Genomic DNA, 22082 nt, shown 5'->3' on the forward strand with positions numbered 1-22082 from the left:
ACGACGAATTTATCCAAATACTCCATGAAGACCGAGTTCATTAACCGAGAGAAAGTGGTTGGGGCATTGGTTAAACCGAAGGACATGACGGTGTACTCGTATTGGCCATAACGAGTAACAAAGGCCGTTTTGGGAATGTCCCCGTTTCTGAGTTTGATTTGATGGTAGCCCAACCTCAAATCCATCTTGGAAAAGACTGAGGATCCAGCGAGCTGGTCATACATATCGTTAATCCTGGGAAGCGGGTACTTGTTCTTGATAGTGACCAAGTTGACAGGTCCGTAATCTACAACCATCCGATCCGTTCCATCCTTCTTCTTGACGAAGAGGACGGGGCAAGCCCAATGAGAGGAACTAGGACGGATGAAACCCTTTTTCAAGGACTCATCAAGTTGGTTCTTAAGCTCGGCTAGTTCTAAGGGTGCCATCTTATAGGGTCTTCTAGAAATCGGAACGGTTCCTGGAACAAGGTCTATCACAAACTCGACATCCCTGTGAGGTGGAACACCTGGCAGTTCTTCTGGAAAGATATCCGGGAAGTCTCGGACTACCGGAATATCTTCAAGGTCTGGAAGGGGGTTGGCATTTAGGGAGTAAAGCTGGCGCTTGGCCACTTGAGTTAAGACATTGACTGTCTTGCCCGATGGGTGAGTAAGTTGAACGGTTCTAGTGGCACAATCAATCTTAGCATAATGAGCTGACATCCAGTCCGTACCCAAGATGATGTTTATGTCCGAGGACTTGAGAGCTATTAAAGATGCAAGGAAGACAAGTCTATCGACAAGAATTTCGTTCCCATGGCTTACTCTAGAAGTTTGCCATTTGGAACCCAGAGTTTGAATTACCATGGAAGTGGGCATGTCACAGAATGTCGTGTTATGTAATCGAGCATAGTTCTCATATATGAATGAATGAGATGCTCCAGTATCGAAAAGAACAGATGCCGGATGGAAATTAACAAGGAGCGTACCAAGGACAACGTTAGGATCCTCATGAGCCTCCTCGGCTGAGACATAGTTGACATGGCCACATGCAGTGGTGGCTGGCTTGGCGTAGAATGTCTTTCCCGCTGGCTTACCACGGCCAACGGACTTTCCAGACTGATTGGGGTTGTTGTTCTGGGGACACTCTCGACTGTAGTGACCCGGCTCTCCACACTTGAAACATGTCACAACATTGGGGCGTGGAGCAGCATTAGCAGCGGGGCCACCATAGGGCTTAGACGGTGAAAACTGCTGGTTGGGGTGAGGCACCTCAAAGGATGGCCTCGGAATGAACCTGGGTGGCAGTGTCGTGCTTGGGATCCACACCCGGTGCTTCTGATGTCCAGAGCCATATGAAGAACCAAAATCACGAGAGTGCTTGCATGAAGCGTCATAGTCAGACTGTCCTGTCTCAGCACTGATGGCTTTATTGACCAACTTCTGAAAGGAGGTGCACTCGTGCAGACGAAGATCGCGGCGAAGCTCGGGGCTAAGTCCCTTGCGGAACCTTGCCTGCTTCTTAGCGTCGGTGGATACCTCTTCAGGAGCATATCGTGCCAGAATCCCAAATTCACGACTATATGCATCCACAGTCAGTCTTCCTTGGGTGAAATTGCAGAACTCCTCCCTCTTGCGATCTATGAGACCTTACGGGATGTGATGCTCACGGAAAGCCTCACTGAATTCAGCCCAAGTAGTGATTTGGCCGACCGGGCACATAGCCTCAAAGTTTTCCCACCAAAGGCTAGCAGGGCCTTCGAGGTGATAGGGAGCATAGGTAACCTTATCAGTTTCAGCTACGTTGGCAGAACGTAGCTTGTGTGTGATGCTGCGGAGCCAGTCATCCGCGTCGAGGGGCTCGACGGAATAATTAAACTTTGGTGGGTACAACTTGATGAAGTCATTGATTGACACCAAGTCATTTCGCTGATGGCGTGCAGTGTTCTGCTCAATCCGCTCCAGCAAGCGGTTAGTCTCACGCTTGTTTCTTTCCGCCTCCAGCATAACTTCGGCCAGAGAAGGCGGGTGAGGCAGATTTTCACCCCTAGCTGCACTGGCTTCCCCCTGCTCCAGGGCAGCAGGGTTGCTGCGGGTGTTGACCATCCTAGGAGAAAACAAGACAGCGGTTTAGACAAGGATGGCACAAACTTAACAAGGAAGTGCAGAATGTAATGGATAACATGGAATGCTAAGATGTTCATTGCACGACATGGTAATATAGAAACTGCCATATATATACCATTGGTCATACACACCGTACATAGTTTAGTACAAGCCCATGCTAGAGTACAACTACGGTGAAAGACATTACATCTCATCGGAGGCATTCCAAGCTCCTATACATTATTTTTCTACACCTCCAGAGCGTGATACACACCAAGTCGTATCCCACGGGTCACGCGGGACTGTGGAGAATACAAATATTACAATACTAGTGAAACTACTACTAGCTCAGACGGCTCCGTAGTAATCCTCATAAAAGTCGCCACCAAAGCCTGGAAGTGGAACATGATCATCTGGGAACAGACGGTCCTGCGGAGCCTGCGGACCATAGGGACTCGGATGTGGCCTCGGTCCCACAGGTGGTGGCAGACGGGGACCTCGAGGAGGGGTGATGCCTCCTACATCGCGCCACTCCATACAATCTAGCAATCCAGACCGCACAGGGTACAAGTCCCTCATATCCATGTATCATGCCTGCACCGCAGGTGCAAACCGAGTCAAAGTGGCCCAATGATCAGAATGAGTGTGGAAAAGCTCCATACGCAAGGCCCGATTTTCGCGGTCCTTATCCTCGAGCATCTCGGCAGTGGTGCGGAGTAGTGACTCCTCATGTGTAGAGTCATAGTACAAAGCCTGATAGTACCCCTGTGCTCCAGGAAGTGAGGTTGGCATGTAACGGAAGTCGGTGTTCTGAAGCAAGGCAGTTCTGGCTCGAATGATAGTCATCATTGAATAGGCTACATCCTGCACAGACATCTCAATAGTGACCCCAAGTCCATAGGAATAGTGAAGGGGCTCAGTGGCTCCAGGATAAGAGGGATATATCCTGACGGTACAGAGGTACTGGCTCTGGTTGAAGTCTCTGAACTGCTCCTCGACGGTATATTCCGGATACCACCGATAACCTGACTCGACCATCACTCGAACCAACATGCCCGTGTGGCCGGGCACATCGAGGCACCGGGTCAGACGAACAACTTGGTTCTGCAAACAGGTGGCCATCTGAAAGCACAAAATAATGCAAAGGCATTCGAATTTTCTAGGGGAAATCGGACAGCATAACGGCTGTAAATGCTCAGAAAAAGATTCGAGACATCCACAACAGTTTGCAATACCACTCAACAACATCATATCAAGGTTCGGATTCAACTGGCAACATACTAAAAGTAGTAGAAACTGTACTGAGGCTTGTAACAACAATCCTATAAGCTACTACGGATTAGTAACACGTGACCCTGATAGAAGGAGAGAGCCTAGTCCTTAACCCACGTAGAATGAGAAGAGAATGACTCAGATCAGAGGGCATAAGGTAAAGGAGTAAAAGAGCCTTACGTTCCCTCCCACAATCAATTCCCCTACATATAACTAAAGCATTTCAAGACTCGACATCGACCAGCTTGGCTCAACGAACCTACAGGTAGTCTGGCTCTGATACCAATGCTGTCAGGACCCCGATTCCAAGTCACATCGATCTAGCCGATAACACCTCATATCACATTGCGGCCTCACGCATGGTATCCCCACGGGTGTCGCCTTACCATGGCCCGGGACCGTTTGCGCCTTTTGGCTCACGTATATGATAGTGTCGCTAGCATCCATATGACAGAGAACCCGGGCCGACATGGCTAGTCGTGAACCCAAAGCGGCACAGACCTATGGAGACAAGCATACATGAATCACATCGAGCATGTAGATCATCGGCGAGTGAATCCGGGCTGTAGCACTGAGCTAACAGGACTCCGGGGAACCCGGGCTGTAGCAGGCTAGGCAGGACTCCGGAAGTCACCGCGTGACATTTCCCCGAAGGGGCAGACATAGGAACGAAGTGAAACACATGCCGGCCAGTCAAGTGTCCTGAGCAATAGTGCTGGGCTAGCAAGACTCCAGTGAACTGGGCTGTAGCGGACTACTATGGCTCGAGGAGCACTAGACTACATTTCCCCATAAGAGAGGCTGCCAAGGATAAACAACTAGATTGTCTGATCCCACACATACCAAGCATTTCAATCATACACACAATATGCTCGATATGTGCATATACAACATGGCATCACAACAAAACTCTACAACTCAAGTACTTTATTTAAAGGCTCCAGAGAGCCATACATAACATGTGCATACAGGTAGGGGTCACAAGACCCGACACTCAAGTCATACAAGCATACAAGCACATGCAGAAGCAAATAGTCTGAGTACAGACACTAGAAAGAAAGAAGGCTTCTCGAAGCCTGTCTATCTACATAGGGCCCTCCATGGCCAGGATCACCACCTGGGTGTCAAGTTACTCATCGATGTCGAGGTCTACATAAAACCCATCGGAGGGGGCAGTGTTGTCATCTGAAAACAGTAATTAAAGCAAACATGAGTACAAAGGTACTCAGCAAGTCTTACAACGGAACCTACTATACATGCTCATTCTCAAGAAGGTGGTGGAGTTATTGTAGCAAGCCAGCTTTGACTCTTGGCTAAGCTATCCTACGAGATACCACTAGTAAAATATTTTTCGCACACGAGTCCACTAATCACCAACACAATACTCCACCGAGGATCCTCCCTCGTCATCCTACGAGAGGGCCATCCTCGGTACTCACACTTATCTTAAGTCTTTTAGTAGTAACCATTAACTTGTCTATGAACTGTATAGGCAACCAAGTAGTCCTTTACTGCGGACGCGGCTATTCGAATAGATGATGTTAACCCTGCAGGGGTGTACTTCTTCATACACGCTCTCACCACTTACCGTCATTTACATGACATGTACTCGGCAACCTTCAAGCGGAAGCCCAACAAGGGTGTCGGCCACGGCCTACCTAAACACTCAAGTCTCTAGTCCAGGTTTATCGCCTATTCAGGTTCCATCCACGGGGAGTCCGGCCAAGGTTTCCACATACGGCCCCGAACGATGTGAACAGGGTTCCCGAGACACCAAACGGGTGACTCGGTACACCGTGCCACGGTGTATCTACCGCATCATAGCCCACCCCCTAGGGTCAGCGCTACGCACGGCCGCCAACACATAACCTACAAACACCAGAAACTAGTTGCAACTCCTGGACAGAGTACTAGGGTGATTAAGAAGCCGAGAGGGTCCATTGGTTTCGGGCCCAATGTATGGTAGTAACTAAATCTTAAATCACACATACAGATCTCAATTCTTAGGGACGGCCTCAATGAAACAACCCACCATGTACTCCTACATGGCCTCTCATCGATACCTTTACCAAATCATGTTCAACACATCCCTCACATTACCGACATAATCATTTCACTCTAGCCCATCACCCAGATGAACCAGACCTGACACAACTCTAAGCATAGCAGGCATAGCAAGGTAGGAAACACATACATGGCTCAATCAACTCCTACACATGCTAGTGGGTTTCATCTAGTTACTGTGGCAATGACAGGTCATGCAGAGGATAAGGGTTCAACTACCGCAGCACACAGCAGTTTGAAACGTTGTTGTCTTAATGCAGTAAGTGAGAGCAGAGGCGAGAACATGGGATTGTATCGATATGATCAATGGGGTTGCTTGCCTGATGGAGTAGTAGTAGGGTACTGCCCTTCAGTTGGATACTCGGAGATATCCTCGGAGGCAGAACCTACCACGAAAGACACATAGAATATAATCAACACATGGCAATATGCAACAATATGATGCATGCTATGACATGGCAAAATGATGTGTCCTGCCTAATACAATGTGAAACAAGTTGAAATGGGTCCATTTGAATCAAAGATTCAAATGGAAACTTAAGTTCTTATGCATAATAAGTGTATTAGCTTGTTTCACCTAAACAGCAAGGTTAAAGTGTTTTGTCATGCATGAAACCATTACAGATGGAAAGATTGAATTTTTCTGATCATTTTTCATATATAATTTGTTTGATTTGGAGCTATGGTTGATTTTCTATGATTTTTAGAAGTTTTGGCTATTTTCTGGAATTTCCTATATAAGAATAAATCCAGAAAATGAATAATTGCGTCAGCACTGCATCACTGTGACGTCAGTGAGTCAAAGGCGCCAGCCCAGGTCAAACCTGACGGCTGGGACCCACACGTCAGTGAAACAGCTAATTAACAGGGTTAAGTTAATACTAACTAACTGTCAGTGGGGCCTAGGCCCGCATGTGAGTGACCTAAACTAACTAAAATTAGTTAGTGCTAACACTAGGTTAATTAGCAGAGGGGGCCCACTTGTCATAGACTCAGGGGGACTCAACCTGGGCCCACCCAGTCAAGTCAACGGGTCAAACCCGCCGGCGTTGGTCCACGGCTCGACGCCGGCGACGACAGACGCAGCGGAGAGCGTCGGGTTTTTGCCCACAGTCGACCAAATCGACTGTAGTTTGGTCCTACGCGTAGCTGGGGCTCGCGCGCATCTGGTAGGCCAAGCGGGAGGAGCTGGGATGGTCGGAAAAGGCGTCGGCGACGAGTTTGGCGGCGGCCAGAGCTCGGCTTCGTGCGAGCGTGGCGCTAGAGCAAGCAGGCGAGCGCGTAGAGGGGCTAGGTGGCCTCCTAGAGGCACCAGGAGTGCGATGCAGTGCAAGGGCGTGGGTGGTTTGAGCTCGGGTCATGGCGGCGACAAAGCCGGGCGGCGGTGGGTTTCGGTCACCGGCGAAGCGGCAGCTACATCGTGCAAATGAGAAAACGGAGAGGGGGAGGAGGAGGAGCACCTCACAGCGGTTGCAGCAGACGTCGAAGCGGGCTCGGGGAAGCTCGGGAGGCGGCGAATCGTCGGCGACGATCTCCGGTGGCCGACGTGGGGAACGGCAGCGATGGCGGCGTTGCAGCGCGTCTGAAGCCTCGTGGCTCGTCGAGGAGGTCGAGGGAGATGCGGCGGAGCTCGTGGACACGGTGGGGCGGCACGGGGATGACGGTGGCTACGGCTACGGCGGCAAGACGGCGGCGGCTACGTCGGCCATGGCTTCAGGGGAGCGAGGGAGAGAGCAGGGGGAGGAGTGAGGTGTCCAGGGGGTCGAGGGGAGGCCGGGGAGGCGGTTCAGGCATCGCGGTGGCGAGGGATGCAGGCAGGCAGGGAGGTGGCGTGTCGCCACGGCGCGCGCGTGCGCTGTCTCCCTCCTCTGCCTACTAGCAGAGGTAGAGGATGACTGCATGGGCCCTGGTGGGCTAAGCCACCAGCTGGGCCAGCCAGGTGGGCTGCCAGGTGAGGTAAGCCCGGGTGGGTTTCTCTCTCTCTCTGTTTTCTGTTTTGTTATATTTTCTATTATTCTGTAACTTTAGGGCTATATTAAAAATAGTTGGGCACTTACAAAAATCCTGAAAATAATCATAGGCTCTGTTTAGATTATTTCCAATAGCCCACACTTATTTCCATAATTATTTGAGCATTTAAAATATTTTATAGCATTTAAATGCCCAAATTCAAATACTTATGATTTAATTCAAAAAATCCAGAATGTCCTAGAAAAGAATGCACCATTTTTGCCAGGGGTTTTAGCCCAATCCAGAAATGATGAACATTTTGTGAAGGGCATTTTGGGTTCATTGAAACCAATTTTAGTAAACCCTAGTTGGTTTAAGGGGGTGTTGGGGGTTCTGTTATCCCCATTTCATCTTTCTGGGAGAAATAAACATGATGCAAACACTCTAATGCATGAACTTGCTAGGGTGTGACATTAATCATGCATGTAATATATATATGTTGTTGTTCGGTATGTAATCCCATCGCACAACACACACGTCTTATTAGCAGTAATCGTATGTGTTATTATCGGTCTTCACACACATTTCTGATTACAGACCTGTTTTCCGCGTATCACACACATCTTGTTAAGTTGAACCGTTTCTGTTCTCATGTCCAACGCAAAACAGTTCATCCGAGTGAACCGCATGCCGTATATCGCACACACCTTGATTTGGCTGGCCATTTCTTTTATGTTGCCTAATCACAAACAGTTCATTCGAATAAACCGTATGACGTATATCACACACACCTCCATCTGGTTACCTGTTTCTTTTGTTCCTCCTCATCGCAAACAATTAATTGAACTAAACCGTATGCCATGCATCGCACACGCAACTAAAATCTGAACCTTGTTTGATGGCTCCGCCATCGCAAACGTTTTTCACCTTTTTTGACGTGTTTTTTACACCACTGTTTGCGATTATGGCATCGCACATAGTTTCGTCGAAGGGTCTCTGATCATAGTGTCGCGTTAGCAGGATCCTATAGTAGTGCTCCTCCAGAGCATCAGGCGAAGCAGAAGAATCACGCCCAACGGCGTGATGGAAGGGGGAGGAGGCAGCACCGGTGCCAAGATCAGCAAGTTAGCAGCAGCAGAGGAGGCCGGGGGCTCCGGAGCCTTCGGTGCCTCGTCAGGTGAGCTGAGGGCGGGCGTCCTCGGAGCTGGCATGAACGCTTCCTCCTGAGGTTGGGCCCCCGAATCTCACGAGGATAACCCTGCGACAGAAGCGTGAGGGCCATCACCGCCTTTTGTGCCGGGGGTGGTGCGGCCGCGGCAAGTTGCTCAGCTACGGGGACCACAGTCGTCTCCTTCTTCACCACCGGCATCAGCCTAGCCATTCCAAAGGGAGGCATCAAGGTACTACAACAAGAGCAAAGAAGGAAGATCAGGGCAGAGCACTTACTGATCCACGGCAGTGTAATCTCTTGCCCTCTTCAGCAGCACCATGCCTGTGGTCTTCACAGGCTGGGGCACTGGTGCATGAGCCCCAGGGGCAGACAGGGGCGTGATGCCCAGGCCTGCGGCAGCGCCGACCGGTGACGAGCTGGAGGCGCCACATTGGGAGATCAGCGTCGACCAGCTCTTCTTCGAGACCCCCGGCTCCGGCTTCTTCGGGGGGTGCCCCTGGATCTCGTGGTGACCCCGGAGGAGTGCAGGGGCTCCCGAGCCGGGTGCTCACCGGCATCGCCATCATCATCAGAAAGGATGAGGAGGAGGTTGGGTTGGCACGGGGGGAGGTCTCCCACGCACCTTCCACAGTCTCCTACGAGTCCGACCCCCCTCCTCGTTGGACTCACTAGAAGCTGCCGCCACCGGGGAGCCCGGTGGGCGCCAGCGGTACAAGCCCGCGCTCGTTGAAGACAGGCATGGCGGCGGCGATCTTCGCCCCATCCGGGCGGCGGTACAGCGGAAGATGAGTATCTGGCGGGCAGCCCTGGTCCTTCCAGACCAGGAGGCAGGTCCTTGTCCAGCTCCTTGTCGGACAAGGCGTTCGGGCGCAGGCGGAGGTCGCCTCCCTCGTCCATGAGCTTCCACAAGGGATGCGAGCGTGCCTGGAGCGGAGCCATGCGCTGCGTTAGGAACTTGGGTCGTCGGGCTTCAGGTCGGCCACCATCCCCTCCATCATTTGCTCCGCCCGGGGATCGGTGAGCTTCGCGTGATTCCATCCCTCATGGGGCACTGGCATCCCAGTCGGCAGCGCCAGCCGAGGATAGGAGCGCTTGGCATCCATGAAGATCCACTTGTTCCTAAAGTCGTCCACCTTCTTCCCGGCTGGCGAGATCACGTTGCTACCGTTGGCCGTGACGAAGCTGTCACACCCTGAGCACTGGCCCTCCTTGAGCCGGAGGTAGAAGAAATGGTGGAGCAGCACCACGGATGCCATCACCACCACGAATGCCTTGCAATAAAAGGCAAAGATCGACAGGAGGAGGAGGGAGTTGGGATGAAGATGGAGTGCGTGGAGATTGTAATGACGAAGGATGGCATAGAAGAAGCTGGAGAAGGGGGGACCAGCCCCGCGAAGACGTTGTGCTAGAAGAAGGGATAGAAGGTACCGCCCAAGGTTTCAGGCTTGGCGGAGCCGGCCCGAAGCGTTGTCTCTCCCCCCTCGTTGCTGCCGCCCGCCGTCACCAGGAGCGCGGCGACGAGGTTCTTCTCTGAGACCGTGGACGCGCTCAAGGCAGGCTCGAACCACAAGGGCGAACGCACGCCCTTCTCCTTGTCGGTGGCCATCGACTATGGGCTAGGGGAAGAGTTTCAGTGGATCTAGGGCTCTCTGGGAGAGAAGGAGAAAGGGGATTCAGAGCGAGACGAAAGAAAGGCAATGTAAGCTCTGCAGTGGGGCACCAGCCTTTTTGACAACCAGGAACGGTTGTCGAGGCAGCATGGGAAAGCGAAGGTGCCCACGTCCTATCAATAACCATGTGCCGACCAAGGCCGCAGGAGGATGGGGCCCACGGCGCTCCGCCCTTGCACTTTGGCTTCGCCTCGAAGCCAAGTTCAAGCGCGCCTTGGGCCCGGGGGCTACTGTCGGCGTCCTGGGAACGGGGGTGCCCAAACTTGCCTGCCTGCGGCCCACGGCGTGGCTCCGTCAATGGCCCGGTACAGCCCAGCTTCAGCAACAAAGACCCAATACCCTCGCGACGGGCCAAGCCTCGCGAGGCGGATGACACCAAGACCTCCCTGAGGGGCGGCCTCACTAGGCTGGCTCCCAAGGAGCGGAGATATCAATGCAAGGTGCACCTCGCGAGGTTCACGTGACGTAAGCCATGACGACCAAGGCCGGGCGGGCGCTAGCGGGCGTAGTGTACCAACTTCCTCTTTGGTGCTAAGAAGGCTGTGGAATCCACTGTACCTCCTGAGGTTGTTCATCCACTGTACTAGTTCATCCTCAGCCCCTCGAGGCAATCCACCACAAAGCTAAAGTAGGATATTACACCGCAAGGTGGCCCAAACCAGGATAAACTGATGTGTCCCTTGTCCCTCAAGTTCGTCGAGCTAGGCTGTGAAATCGTTGAGCCGGCAGGTTGGGAAGAGGGAGTTCTTCACACGCACCCCAGAGTTCGAACCTCTCAAGGGTCTGCGGAACCCTGAATCCGACAGCCGCGCATGGCTCTCGCCTCTTGAAGCTCCCCGGTCACCTTGGTGATGAACTCCTAAGCACCTGGCACCCCATGCCTTGTGCCCTCGTGGGGAAAGCGTGCGATGAAGCAAGCCTCATGTGGTGCCCGAGCGCCTCCCTCGTAACATTGACTAAGTCAGAGGCCCTCCAGAAGAGAGCCACCGAGCCCAGCCTGAGGAGGGTGTCGGGCGTGCCTTCCTATGTGAGAGAGGGAGGCGCCCCATCCGTGGCGCAGGTCCTGAGGTGGTGCCGCTGGAGACACCGCTCTCCTGAGGCTCTTGCGGAGCAGCTACTTCTTCTTCTTGGGGATAGCCTCAGGAGGGTAGATGGCGCATTCGTTGTCTGGGTATTCGACCGCCGTAGCCTAGTAGGCGCACTCGAGGGAGCAGACTGCATCCTTCTCCTCGTAGTCGATCATGATGATGTCGCGGTTCCCTGGCATCTTGAGGACATTGTAGCCATGATGGGTCACCGCCATGAACATGGCCAGGGCTGGATATCCAAGGATGGCACTGTACAGAAGGTGGACGTGGGCGACGTCAAAGTCGATGAGCTCGGTGCGGTAGTTGTCGCATTAGCCGAAGGTGACAGGGAGGCGGATCTGCCCTATCGGGGTGGTGGAGCTGTCGGTCACTCCTGAGAAAGGCTTGGTGGGCTGCAGCTGATCATATGGCACTTGGAGGCGGTCGAATGTCTCGGTAGAAGAACAGTGAGCCCCACGCCACCATCGATGAAGGTCTTGGTGACAAGGACATTGCTAATGATGGGCGAGCAAAGCATCGGGAGGGCGCCGGCAGTTGCTGCGCACTTGAGCTGGTCGGACAGGCTGAAGGTGATGGTGCACTTGGACCACCTGAGCGGACGTGTGGCCTCGAGCCTGGGGAGGGCTGCGTTCACGTCGCGAGCGAACTACTTGAAGATGCGCTGAGAGTCTGGGGCCTGAGCGCCGCCCAAGATGCAGGCGATGGCATGTGGCTCCTAGAAGCCCCCAGCCCCCTTGTCCTGGTGGTGGTCATCATTCCTTCTTGGTGGCGGTGGCAGCGGAGGGAGGCCGGCATTGCCCTGAGGACAGTCCTCATGAGACTGATCTCTCCAAGCGCCCTCGTGAGGCTAGCCCTGCCAGCGGTCCTCACGAGGCTGATCTCGCCCCTCCAGACGGAGGTTGCAGTCATCCCAGCGTCCTCCACTTCAACCTCCTCCGCGGCCATAGCCTCGATCGTTGTGCTTGGGGCATCGACCGAGGCGCCCGTCGTGTATGGCCCTGAGCTCCTGACAGTCATTGGTGTTGTGGTTGTGTACGTTGTGGAAGACGCAGAACGGACGGCTCCCTTGGATGACTCTGGTTGGTCGCAACCGCGCTTCATCTCTGGTTCAGCCGCGAGCACGGCCACCCCCTTGCGCTTCACGTACTTGGCCTTGGCCTTCTTGTCTTCTCGGTCGGCCGCTGGGAGCTCGAGGAGGGAGAGGCGCCCTTCCTCAGCTCTCGCGCACTTGATTGCCATGTTGAACATCTCCAGAGCCGTGCACATGTCCTCATGGATGGCGAGCTCCTCCTTCATCTTGACATCACGGATGCCATGTCCTCGTCCGAAACCTTGGGTATCTTGAGGCGAACGTTGTTGAAGAGATGGATGTACTTCTGCAAGGTTTCCCTTGGCTGCTGCTTGATGTGTCGTAGGTCACCCGTGGCAGGCGGGCGGTCGCGGGTGCCCTGAAAGTTGGCGACGAAACGCTCGCGCATCTCGCCCCAGGAGGAGATCAATCCCACGGGCGGGTTCAGGAGCCACGAGCGTGCGCCATCCTTGAGAGCCATGGGAAACCAGTTCGCCATGACCTTCTCGTCGCCGTTGGCCGCCTCGATGCTCAGCTCGTAGAGCTGCAGGAACTCCGCAGGGTCAGGGGTGCCGTCGTAGCGCGGAGGCAGGTCGCAGTGGTCACGGGAGCCTGTCGTGGAGGTGGAGCCTGGTCTTGGCGTTCACGCGCCGCCACTGCAGGCGGCGTGCGGTCTTGACGCAGTGGTGTAGGGAGCGCTGGATCACCTTCTTGCGGCCGCTGGACCTCTTGGCAGCTTTCTTCTTCGCGCGCGGGCGCCCTACGCTGCGGGTCATGCTGTGGGGATGCGCGTCTTGGACCGAGGATGACGTCCTAACGGGGAGGTGGCAGAGGTGCTCCATGGGCTACGTCGCCCGTAGTGGGCGGCGGGCGAGGCAGCGAGAGAGATGGTGCAGGCGAGCCCCAACCACGCTGACAAGCTCGGCGATGCGGTCCAGTCAGTCCTCGTAGAAGTCGTCGGTGGGGCGGTAGTGCAGGAGCTCGCGTGCCATGAGCAGTGCAGCCTGTGTGTCCGCCGGCCACGACAAGCGTGAGACGACGAGCCAGCCGGAGTCAGCGACGGGGTGGCGGTGCGTCCGTCTCGCCACACAGAGGGGTGCAGCGACGAAGCTTATTGCTCGTGCCCCACCGGGCCGGTGGCGGCGTTGGCGGCAGGTGATGGAGAACGACGGGGAGGCCCGCCGACGGGCGCCGTCTGGGCGACGCGAGCGGCGAGAGCGGCTCGACGCTCAGCACGGGCTCGACGAGCATCAGCCATGGAGGCGGTGCAGCGGCGGCGGGTCGACCGACGGAAGAGAGGCTTCGATGCACCCCTACCTGTTGCGCCAAATGTCAGATTTGGGGTTCCGCGGACCCTTGAGAGGTTCGAACTCTGGGGTGCATGCGAAGAACTCTTCTTTCCCAGTCTGCCTGCTTAACAATTTCACGGCCTAGCTCGACGAACCCAAGGGACAAGAGACACGGTAGTTTATCCTGATCCCTCGCGGTGTAATACCCTACTCCAGCTTTGTGGTGGATTGCCTCGAGGGGCTGAGGATGAACTAGTACAGTGGTTGAACTGCCTCGGGAGGTGAGGTGTTCTTGAGCTCGATGAGCTGGTGAGATGGTCCAGGTGGAATGAATCCCTCAGGGCGGAATTGGTCCCCCTCTATGGTGGTGGCTAAGTCCTGTTTATAGTGGCCTTGGTCCTCTTCCCAAATGTAGGCGGTAAGGAATCCCATAATGGCCAAATTTGAAGGGAGACAGCTAGTACAAGCTATCCTGATAAAAGTAGTCTTCACCTGCAAAAGGCTTTGGTGGTGACGCTGCGGTGGGCTCTGCGATGACCTCCGTCATGCCGTCCTGGCGGTCTTGGTCTTGTTGCACCGATATGAAAACCTTTGCTTGATTCCTCGGGACTCCGCGCCTGCGCTTGTCTCCTTAGCACCAAAGAGGAAACTGATACACTGCACCCGCTGGCACCCGCCTGACCTTGGTCGTCATGGCTCACGTCATATGAACCTCGTGAGGTATACCGTGCATAGATATCTCCACTCCTTGGGAGCCAGCCTGGTGAGGCCGCCCCCCAGGGAGGTCTTGGTGTCGTCCGCCTCACGAGGGTCTTGGGTTGTTGTTGCTGAAGCTGGGCCGTACCAGGCCATTGACGAAGCCACGCCGTGGGCCGCAGGCAGGCAAGTCTGGATACCCCCGTTCCCAGGACACAGACATTGACCTTAGTAGTTAGTCGGAAGGTTTAGTTTCCTAGTTGAGTCGGTACACAAAAAGAGAACGCGAAAAAGCTAGCTTGCCGTCGGCAAGGTGGGAATTCAACGGCAGTAGAGCGACAAGAAGGAAGACATCAAAACTCGCCCTCTTGGAGTTCTCGCGTCGAAAAGAAAAGGAAAGGCGAAGGAAAACTAGAAGAGATAAAAAAATGGGACCTAAATCGAGTAAAATGAAGGGATTTCTATTGAATAAGGTAAAACCTGAAACTTAAGGGGGTATAGCCTCCATACACTAACCTTCACATGCAAGCCGCCGGACGCATGAGAGGCATGAGAGATCGATTTCGAAGACAGACATGCTCGGCTGCTTGCTACCAAAGGCAAACAAATCCATCTGGAGGGTCGTGTGCCTGCTAGTTGCCCGGAGAATTTCTGGTGCTCCCACACTTTCTGTGATACCATGATATGAGAGCTTCTGGTCCGTCAGATCAAAGATCCAACGGTTAGTGTTCCCGTCTTCGGACCTGCGCAAAATTAAGAGATAAATCGCGGGTGTTTCTGCAAGTTTGCACAAGCTTTTCCTGTGACCACTAGATCTTTGATCGGACGGACCACGAGCTCCCGTATCATGGTATCACAGTCACAGAAGGTGTGGTAGCGCCTGAAATTCTCCCGCTAGTCGCCTGGTGCTTCTGGAAGGAGCGCAATGCAAAGATTTTTAACGTTGCAGTAAGCTCTACAACCCAGGTCCATAACAGGATACTTGACGAGGCACAGTGCTGGCTATATGCCGGGCTTAAGCCGATGTCGAAGTTTTTTGATCCGCCTTGATTGGCCTCTAGCCGGTTTGTATAGATTGGCTGCCGGTGCCCCAATTGTAATAGCTAAGCTACTATTTCCTCTTCATCAATGAGACTCAGCGACCGCTGCTTTTTCGTCAAAAAAAACTTAGGGGGTGTAAACAGTGTACATGTATAGCTACTCTAATTGAATATAGCCTCTTGGTATAACTATTTGAATGGAAATGAGTAATCTTTTCATTAGGTAGAGACGGAGACGGGGATCGAGAGGTACATAAACGTATTCATGGGTGCTTGCCTGTCATGGGTGCGTTGAAGGCTCTGCATCTACGTACACGATGAGAGCGAAGCTCTGGCAATAGCTGTAGAATGGTTAAGAACATCAGTATACTTGACTTCATTGACTAATTAATTGCCTAGCAAAAGGACACCCGCAGTTGTTGTATTTTTCTGGCGGAGTTGAAAATTTGGGTATCATGGCGCTAAGAAGGTGAAATTCAGATAATACTGTTCTGAATAGTCATAGTTGTCTTTTTTATGAGAGAGTTGATAATATGAATATGTGATGTGTGCTAATGTCTGCACCCACGAGAGCGGATATTCCTTACCCTGAGGACAATAAGCCAGAGAGAGGTAGCAGCCTTACAGTTGTTGCTAGTTGCTTGAACACAAGGATGTCCTCACCACGAGAGCCTTTTGCCGCTCTTGATAATCTTGTTAACCACGATCAATTGACTTTCAGTCTGAATTGTTTCTTTTGTTTACAGCTGGTTGGGCGGTGTACATGTAGACAACGAGCTGGCCAAATATATAAGCTGACGAATTTCCAAAATTAGTTGCTGAGTCATTCCGTTGTATGCAGTGACTCAAAATTAGACACTAGTGTTGCAATCAGGACGTCATACATAAAATTTAGTTTGGTTACATGACAAGTGGTTATATAGATTAAGATGCAAATATTAAAGGAGTAGCGTCCTCCTGCACATATTACGAACACATAGCTACTCTAAGCAAACAACAATGAAAACAATGACAGAACGGAGATGATATGGTCAAAATATCTTTCATTACAAGTATCGCAATGTGTTTGGTCTAACCACTATCTGAATGTAAGGTCGGAGATGGAGAACGAAGAGGTGCATAAATGTAATCTGGTTTCCTCACGGGGAAGTGGAGTGCTAATAATATTGAGAAGATGGCTGTCATGGGATGGTGTGTTGAAGTTTCTGCGTCTACACGACGAGAGCGAAGCTCTGGCAATAGCTGTGGAATGGTTAAGAATAGCAGCATGCCTAACTTGATTAACTAATTAATTGCCCAGCAGAGTTTGTTAAGGTGGTGAGGTCGGCTAGGAGGCTTTGCCTCCATGATGGAAGCAACTTGTCTAAAGCTAGAAAAAACAAGACACGCCACAGCATCAGCATGCTCTTGTACTTAAACGGCGGCAGTGCCTGGCTTCCATGCGTGCCAAGTAATTACTCTTCAACAATGTCAACGGCCGCATTCTTATTGCCGGCGTTGCTCCTACTGCCGTCGTTGTTGGCAGCCACCGCAGCCGCGGAGGGCCGCACCATCACCGTGTCACCGACATGTCAGGGTAGCTGTGGCGGCGTCGACATCCCTTACCCCTTTGGCATCGGCGCCGGCTGCTTCCGCAAGGGCTTCAAGATCAACTGCACAGACACGGGCGGTGCCGGCCCCGTGCCGCTCCTCAATGGCACTTCCATCCAGGTGGTCAACCTCTCCGTCGATCCACCCGAGTCACGGGTGCTGCTTCCCATTAGGTGGCAGTGCTATAAAGTGAACGTCTCCGACGGTACAGTGGTACGCAATAAGGACGACAAGACCACCTTCTACCCCGAGAAGAACGTACCTATCGACGGCGTATACCGCATCTCCCACAAGCACAACGAGCTCTTCGTCCTCGGCTGCGCCACCATCGGCATCGTGAAGACCAACGAGAGCCAAACACTGGCCTCCGCCTTCGGGTGCATGTCCTTCTGCCGCAATGCCACGGCAGCACAGGACGGCCTGTGCGCCGGCGTCGGGTGCTGCAACATACGCATCCAGCCGGAGCTCACGAGCATCAAGTTCGAGTTCCCCAACATCAGGGAATACCGGCCCGACATGCTCAACTACAGCCCATGCGACTACGCCTTCATCGTCGACAAGGACAACTACACCTTCCAGATCTCCGACCTGCTGCACATGGACAGACCACGGACCATGCCGGCGCGCCTTGACTGGGCTATCCGCGAAATGCCGTCCTGCACCGACGCCAAGGACGCGGCAGATCAGTACGCCTGCAAGAGCAATCACAGCGAGTGCGTCGACTCCGCCAATGGGACTGGCTATGCCTGCAAGTGCTCCCAAGGCTACGAGGGCAACCCGTACCTTGTCGGCGAAAGCGGATGCACCGGTAAGCACCACCACTCTGCATCTCTCCTTTCATGCCGGCCATGCATGTGGATCTCCTCCCATGCCGGCCATCAGCCCTCTTAGGCTTTCCACTGTGGGCTTCTTGAAGAACCGCAACGCCAAGGTCTTCCTCTCGCAACATCTTCAACGAGAGGCCGAATTTCGTGTTTTGACCCTTTTGGCATACAAATTCAGGATCTGACCCCGGTTAAAAAAAAATCGGGATTTGACCCTTTCGCTACCGCCAGGGGTACTGGCGGTAGGGTTAGACAGCCTACCACCAGGAGATCTGGCGGTAGGGTGCGACAGAGAGGGACGGCGGCCGTTTGCCCGAGCTGACGTGGATAAGTACCCTACCGCTAGGTACACTGACGGTAGGCTGTCTAACCCTACCGCCAGCACACCTGGCGGTAGGGTGCGGCTGGGTTTTGCCTCCCAAACTTTCCATGACGAAATATCAAAGTGCCCTGGCGATAGGTTGGCGGTAGCCTGAGACACCCTACCGCCAGCGTCCATGGCGGTAGGGTCCTGTGTTTTATTTTCCCAAGTTCAGTTGCTTGCTTCTTTTCAAATTCAATATGACAGGAAAATCACAGATAGATAAGCACAGCAGCAAAAAGTGTTTGCATATGAAATTATGATAACCTCACACTTACAGATAGTAAAATTGATGTATCCATTAAGTTCAACATATCAAAATAGGTTCAACTACTAACATAGGTAGCAATAACAGGACACCAAGTAGTTCAACATAAGACAACTACTTTAACTTAGCAAGTTCAACATCACTAGTTCCTCCCCCTCCCCCTCTTGGCGGCATGCTCCTCCTCGTTTGTCTTCGAGCGGCCCTCGTCCGGCTGGGTTGGCTGAGTCAGTTGAGGTCCATCATCGTCGTTGTACTCCTCCTCATCACCTTCTTCGTCGTCACCTCCTTCCTCTTCTCCCTCTTCTTCCTCTTCCTCCTCGTACACTTCCTCTTCTTCCTCGGTCTCGTTAACAAGGCGAGACGACGAGGCGGCCTGGCTCGAGGAACCTCCTCCCGTGTGGCTTGATGAAGCTAGGGCACGTGTCGACCCACCAGGAGGAGGAACATGCACGTCAACCAAGGCGGCGCACCCAAGCATGCCCGCTAGCTTGCGGCAACGGTTAATGATCTTCTGCAATAACAAATATAGTAGAGTATGACTTGGATCAGGTTTAGGGTTGCAAATAAGTAAGAACATGTGGCATGGATCAAATTTGCGTTCGCTCCAATAGAATGCTATGAGGCTTAAAGTTACCTTCGTCGCTTCCCTCAGCTTGTTGTCACCCTCCATGGTTCCAGGGTCAGAACTTAGCGCATTCGAGCCGTCGAAAATGTTTCTGTTTAGCTCTGCGGCCTGGAAATCCAAGGATCATTAAAAAGTTAGCGAGAATGACCATGTCATCATCATTAGCTCGAATGCATTTCAACAAAACTTACCACTCTGTTCATAAGGGGCGCATACCAATTCATGTGCCTCTCATACACATTCCAGCAAATGCCTGACCTCTCCCCATATTTGCGGAACGTCCTCTCATCCCACATTGTCACAAAAGACTTGTGCTCGTCAGCCCAGTCTAATATCGACTGAGAATACTGACTGCTCTTCCTGCATAGGGGCATAACAAGCAAAAAAACACAAAAGACCATAAGAATGTCGAACTTAAAGAAATCACGGTAAAGAGATGGCAGCACATACTTGTGAAGGTCGTAACCGCCGGTGTCGTGGGGCCTTGCCGGTGGTGTGTGTTGCAATACGCCAAATTGTGTCGCCACGCGTTGTGGTAGGTGCCATTCGACGGCGTACACGCATATCAGCGGGACAATGCACCTGAAGAGAAGGCGGTCCCGCTCGCACATCTCGTTCAGCTCGAACCCCCAAGCTCTATCGTGGTACGGCCACCAGTTAACCTATACAAATATTGTTTAGCAACCGTGAAAGTATAAACATTTAAAACTATCTCGCTCATTGGTATACCTGAAAAGATGTCAGGTTGTCCAGCTCGTTGGTGAAGGCCTTGTACATCGCACTTTCCTTGCCCGAGAAGACCTTAACCTTGTCCCAAGAATAGGCGACAGTAGGGTATCGAGAACGGTCGCCATCCTCGCCATACTCCGTCCACTCTGTCTGTGGCAGCTTCTCAGGGCGACCAACCGGCAGCCGCTCCCAACTCCAAATCGAGAGGGCCCAGACACACCCACACATCCCAGATGTTTTCTCGGTCCTCTGCGTTGCGTCATCCAGCTGCAAACAACAAGTGATGATCAGACGACACAATTTAAAGCAATTTAAAGAACCACACACATAGGTGAGATGTATGACGTCTTACTGAACGATAGAGGTACATGAGGCCAGCAGACCCCCAGCTGTACCCTGCATCCCAGTCGGCCAGGAAGTCCAGGTACATCCATAGGGCGTTGTCCCCCGAGCAGTCAGGAAAGACCACCTCTGTGAGAAGAAACCACAGGTAGGTCCTTGCATACTGCTCCACGGTCCTCGGATCCGCATCTTGCGGGCATTCAGCCCGGTGGTCTAGGAGCCATGTCAGTGCTGAACCGGATGTTCGGTTACTCTTGATGGGAGGGCAGTCGCCGACGAGGGCGGTAACCATGTCCGGCCAGTTCTTCTTATCCACGCACCCAATGAGAGCATGGCCCTTGATCGGTAGGGCCGTGATCATGGCGAAGTCCTCGAGCGTCACCGTCATCTCACCACATGGGAGATGGAAAGAGTGTGTCTCGGGCCGCCAACGGTCCACCAACGATGTGAGAGCCGTGTGGACAAGCATCAGCGGCATACGCTTGAACTGGAGCACGAGCCCGGCTCTCCTGTAATATGGCTTGTAGCGGTTGTCATAGTTCATCTCTTTGACCTTGGTGTGGCCCCTCATACGTAAGGGCGGAAGCATTTGTCAATGTGCACACGAAAATAGTTAGAAAAAACTTTTGAAAAGGCAAAATTGTGATGCAACATGTTGATCAGTGCTATTTACCACTCCGCTCTCGATGTAACGGGCGCGATGACCGTTGTCGAATGCCGGGTCAAGCATAATGTAATTAGTGCGATCGCCGGACCAATGGGGGGCCTCCTGAAATACAAACACTTTGTTATGAACATATAATCATATCATATTAAACCGTTCAACTAACATCAATCATATCATATTCAACAAATGTAAAAAAATATTATGAATATGAACTGCGGTTCATCTTCAAACTAGTTATTCTATCCTTTTATGAATGTGAACATTAACCAATCAATTTCAACAATTGTAAAAACATAAATAAAAATTACCAACATATTCATCTTCAAACCACATCACCACATCACCTCATCTTGTGCCAAATAGGTTCTATCCTCAAACTAGTTAACAAATCCAACATATTCAACCACATCACCACATCAACTCATCAATCAAATTCAAACATATTTAACCACATCAAACATCAATAAATAATTCAAAAAATATTAACATGAACTAGGGTTCATCAACTATATAAAATAGGCTCTATCATAGTCAACTACATCAAACATCATATTACTCCTAATTAAACGAACCTAAAAACAACAAAAATCAAAATCTACTAAATGAAATAGGGTTCATCTTGTGCCAAATAATGCGTCGAATCGAAAGCTTCTTAACTAAAACGAATTGGAGGGATTGAGAGAGCTTACTTTTCTCGTTTCGAAGCCATCTCGATCCGCAAAAACCGTTCACAAACGAAGAAGATCGGATGGGATGAGTGGAGGGGATGAGAGAGGCCTTCCCCTCTATGTTCTTGCGGGCGACGGCACGGGAGAAGAAGATGGGGGCTGGGTTCGTGGATGGGCCCCACGAGCCGGCCCCTGCGGGCTTACAACCGTTCGGCACTTACCGCCACGGACATTGGCAGTAGGGTTGCACACCCTACCGCTGGGTGTCCTAGCGGTAGGGTCGACGGCATGAAACGGCAGCCGTTTGGTGAGGCTGACATAGATAAGTAGCCTACCGCCAGGGCCCCTGGCGGTAGGCTATGTAACCCAACCGCCGGAGCCTCTGGCGGTAAGAAAAAGGGTAAAATCCCGGAAAAAAAATCAAACAGGGGTCAAATCCCGAATTTGTATGCCAAAAGGGTCAAAACACGAAATTCGGCCTCAACCAGACACCTTTGCCCGAAAGTTCACTGCTGACGTCCTGCTCTGGCGCTACCTGCACTTGATCCTCAATTCGATCTGAGAAACCTGGGTGTAAAGCTTCTCATCATCAGTATAAAATTCACATGTTTT

At 52.3% G+C, this 22082-nt stretch overlaps 2 protein-coding genes across 5 annotated transcripts in view; one reads left to right on the forward strand and one right to left on the reverse strand.

Annotated features, from left to right (window-relative positions):
• Nucleotides 1-16863: 16863 nt before the first annotated feature.
• The window catches only part of LOC119300308 (wall-associated receptor kinase 2-like), a 7266-nt gene continuing 2047 nt past the window's right edge, over nucleotides 16864-22082 (forward strand). The window contains exon 1 of the mRNA XM_037577320.1: nucleotides 16864-17794. Coding sequence (XP_037433217.1) covers nucleotides 16864-17794 — 931 coding nt within the window. The remainder of the gene's footprint in view (nucleotides 17795-22082) is intronic.
• Nucleotides 18403-22082, reverse strand: part of LOC119303733 (serine/threonine-protein phosphatase 7 long form homolog) — a 6541-nt gene continuing 2861 nt past the window's right edge. For 3 of the 4 annotated variants that reach the window (XM_037580869.1, XM_037580873.1, XM_037580872.1), the window contains 7 exons: nucleotides 21492-22037; nucleotides 20146-20904; nucleotides 19794-20060; nucleotides 19515-19726; nucleotides 19256-19424; nucleotides 19074-19172; nucleotides 18403-18950 (listed from right to left, as the gene is read on the reverse strand). In XM_037580869.1, the coding sequence (XP_037436766.1) occupies nucleotides 18582-18950; nucleotides 19074-19172; nucleotides 19256-19424; nucleotides 19515-19726; nucleotides 19794-20060; nucleotides 20146-20724 (1695 nt within the window). In that variant the 5' untranslated portion in view covers nucleotides 20725-20904; nucleotides 21492-22037 and the 3' untranslated portion in view covers nucleotides 18403-18581. The remainder of the gene's footprint in view (nucleotides 18951-19073; nucleotides 19173-19255; nucleotides 19425-19514; nucleotides 19727-19793; nucleotides 20061-20145; nucleotides 20905-21491; nucleotides 22038-22082) is intronic. The other variant, XM_037580871.1, reaches the window with a different exon arrangement.

Source organism: Triticum dicoccoides, chromosome 5A (assembly GCF_002162155.2).
Source record: "Triticum dicoccoides isolate Atlit2015 ecotype Zavitan chromosome 5A, WEW_v2.0, whole genome shotgun sequence".
NCBI lineage: Eukaryota > Viridiplantae > Streptophyta > Magnoliopsida > Poales > Poaceae > Triticum > Triticum dicoccoides.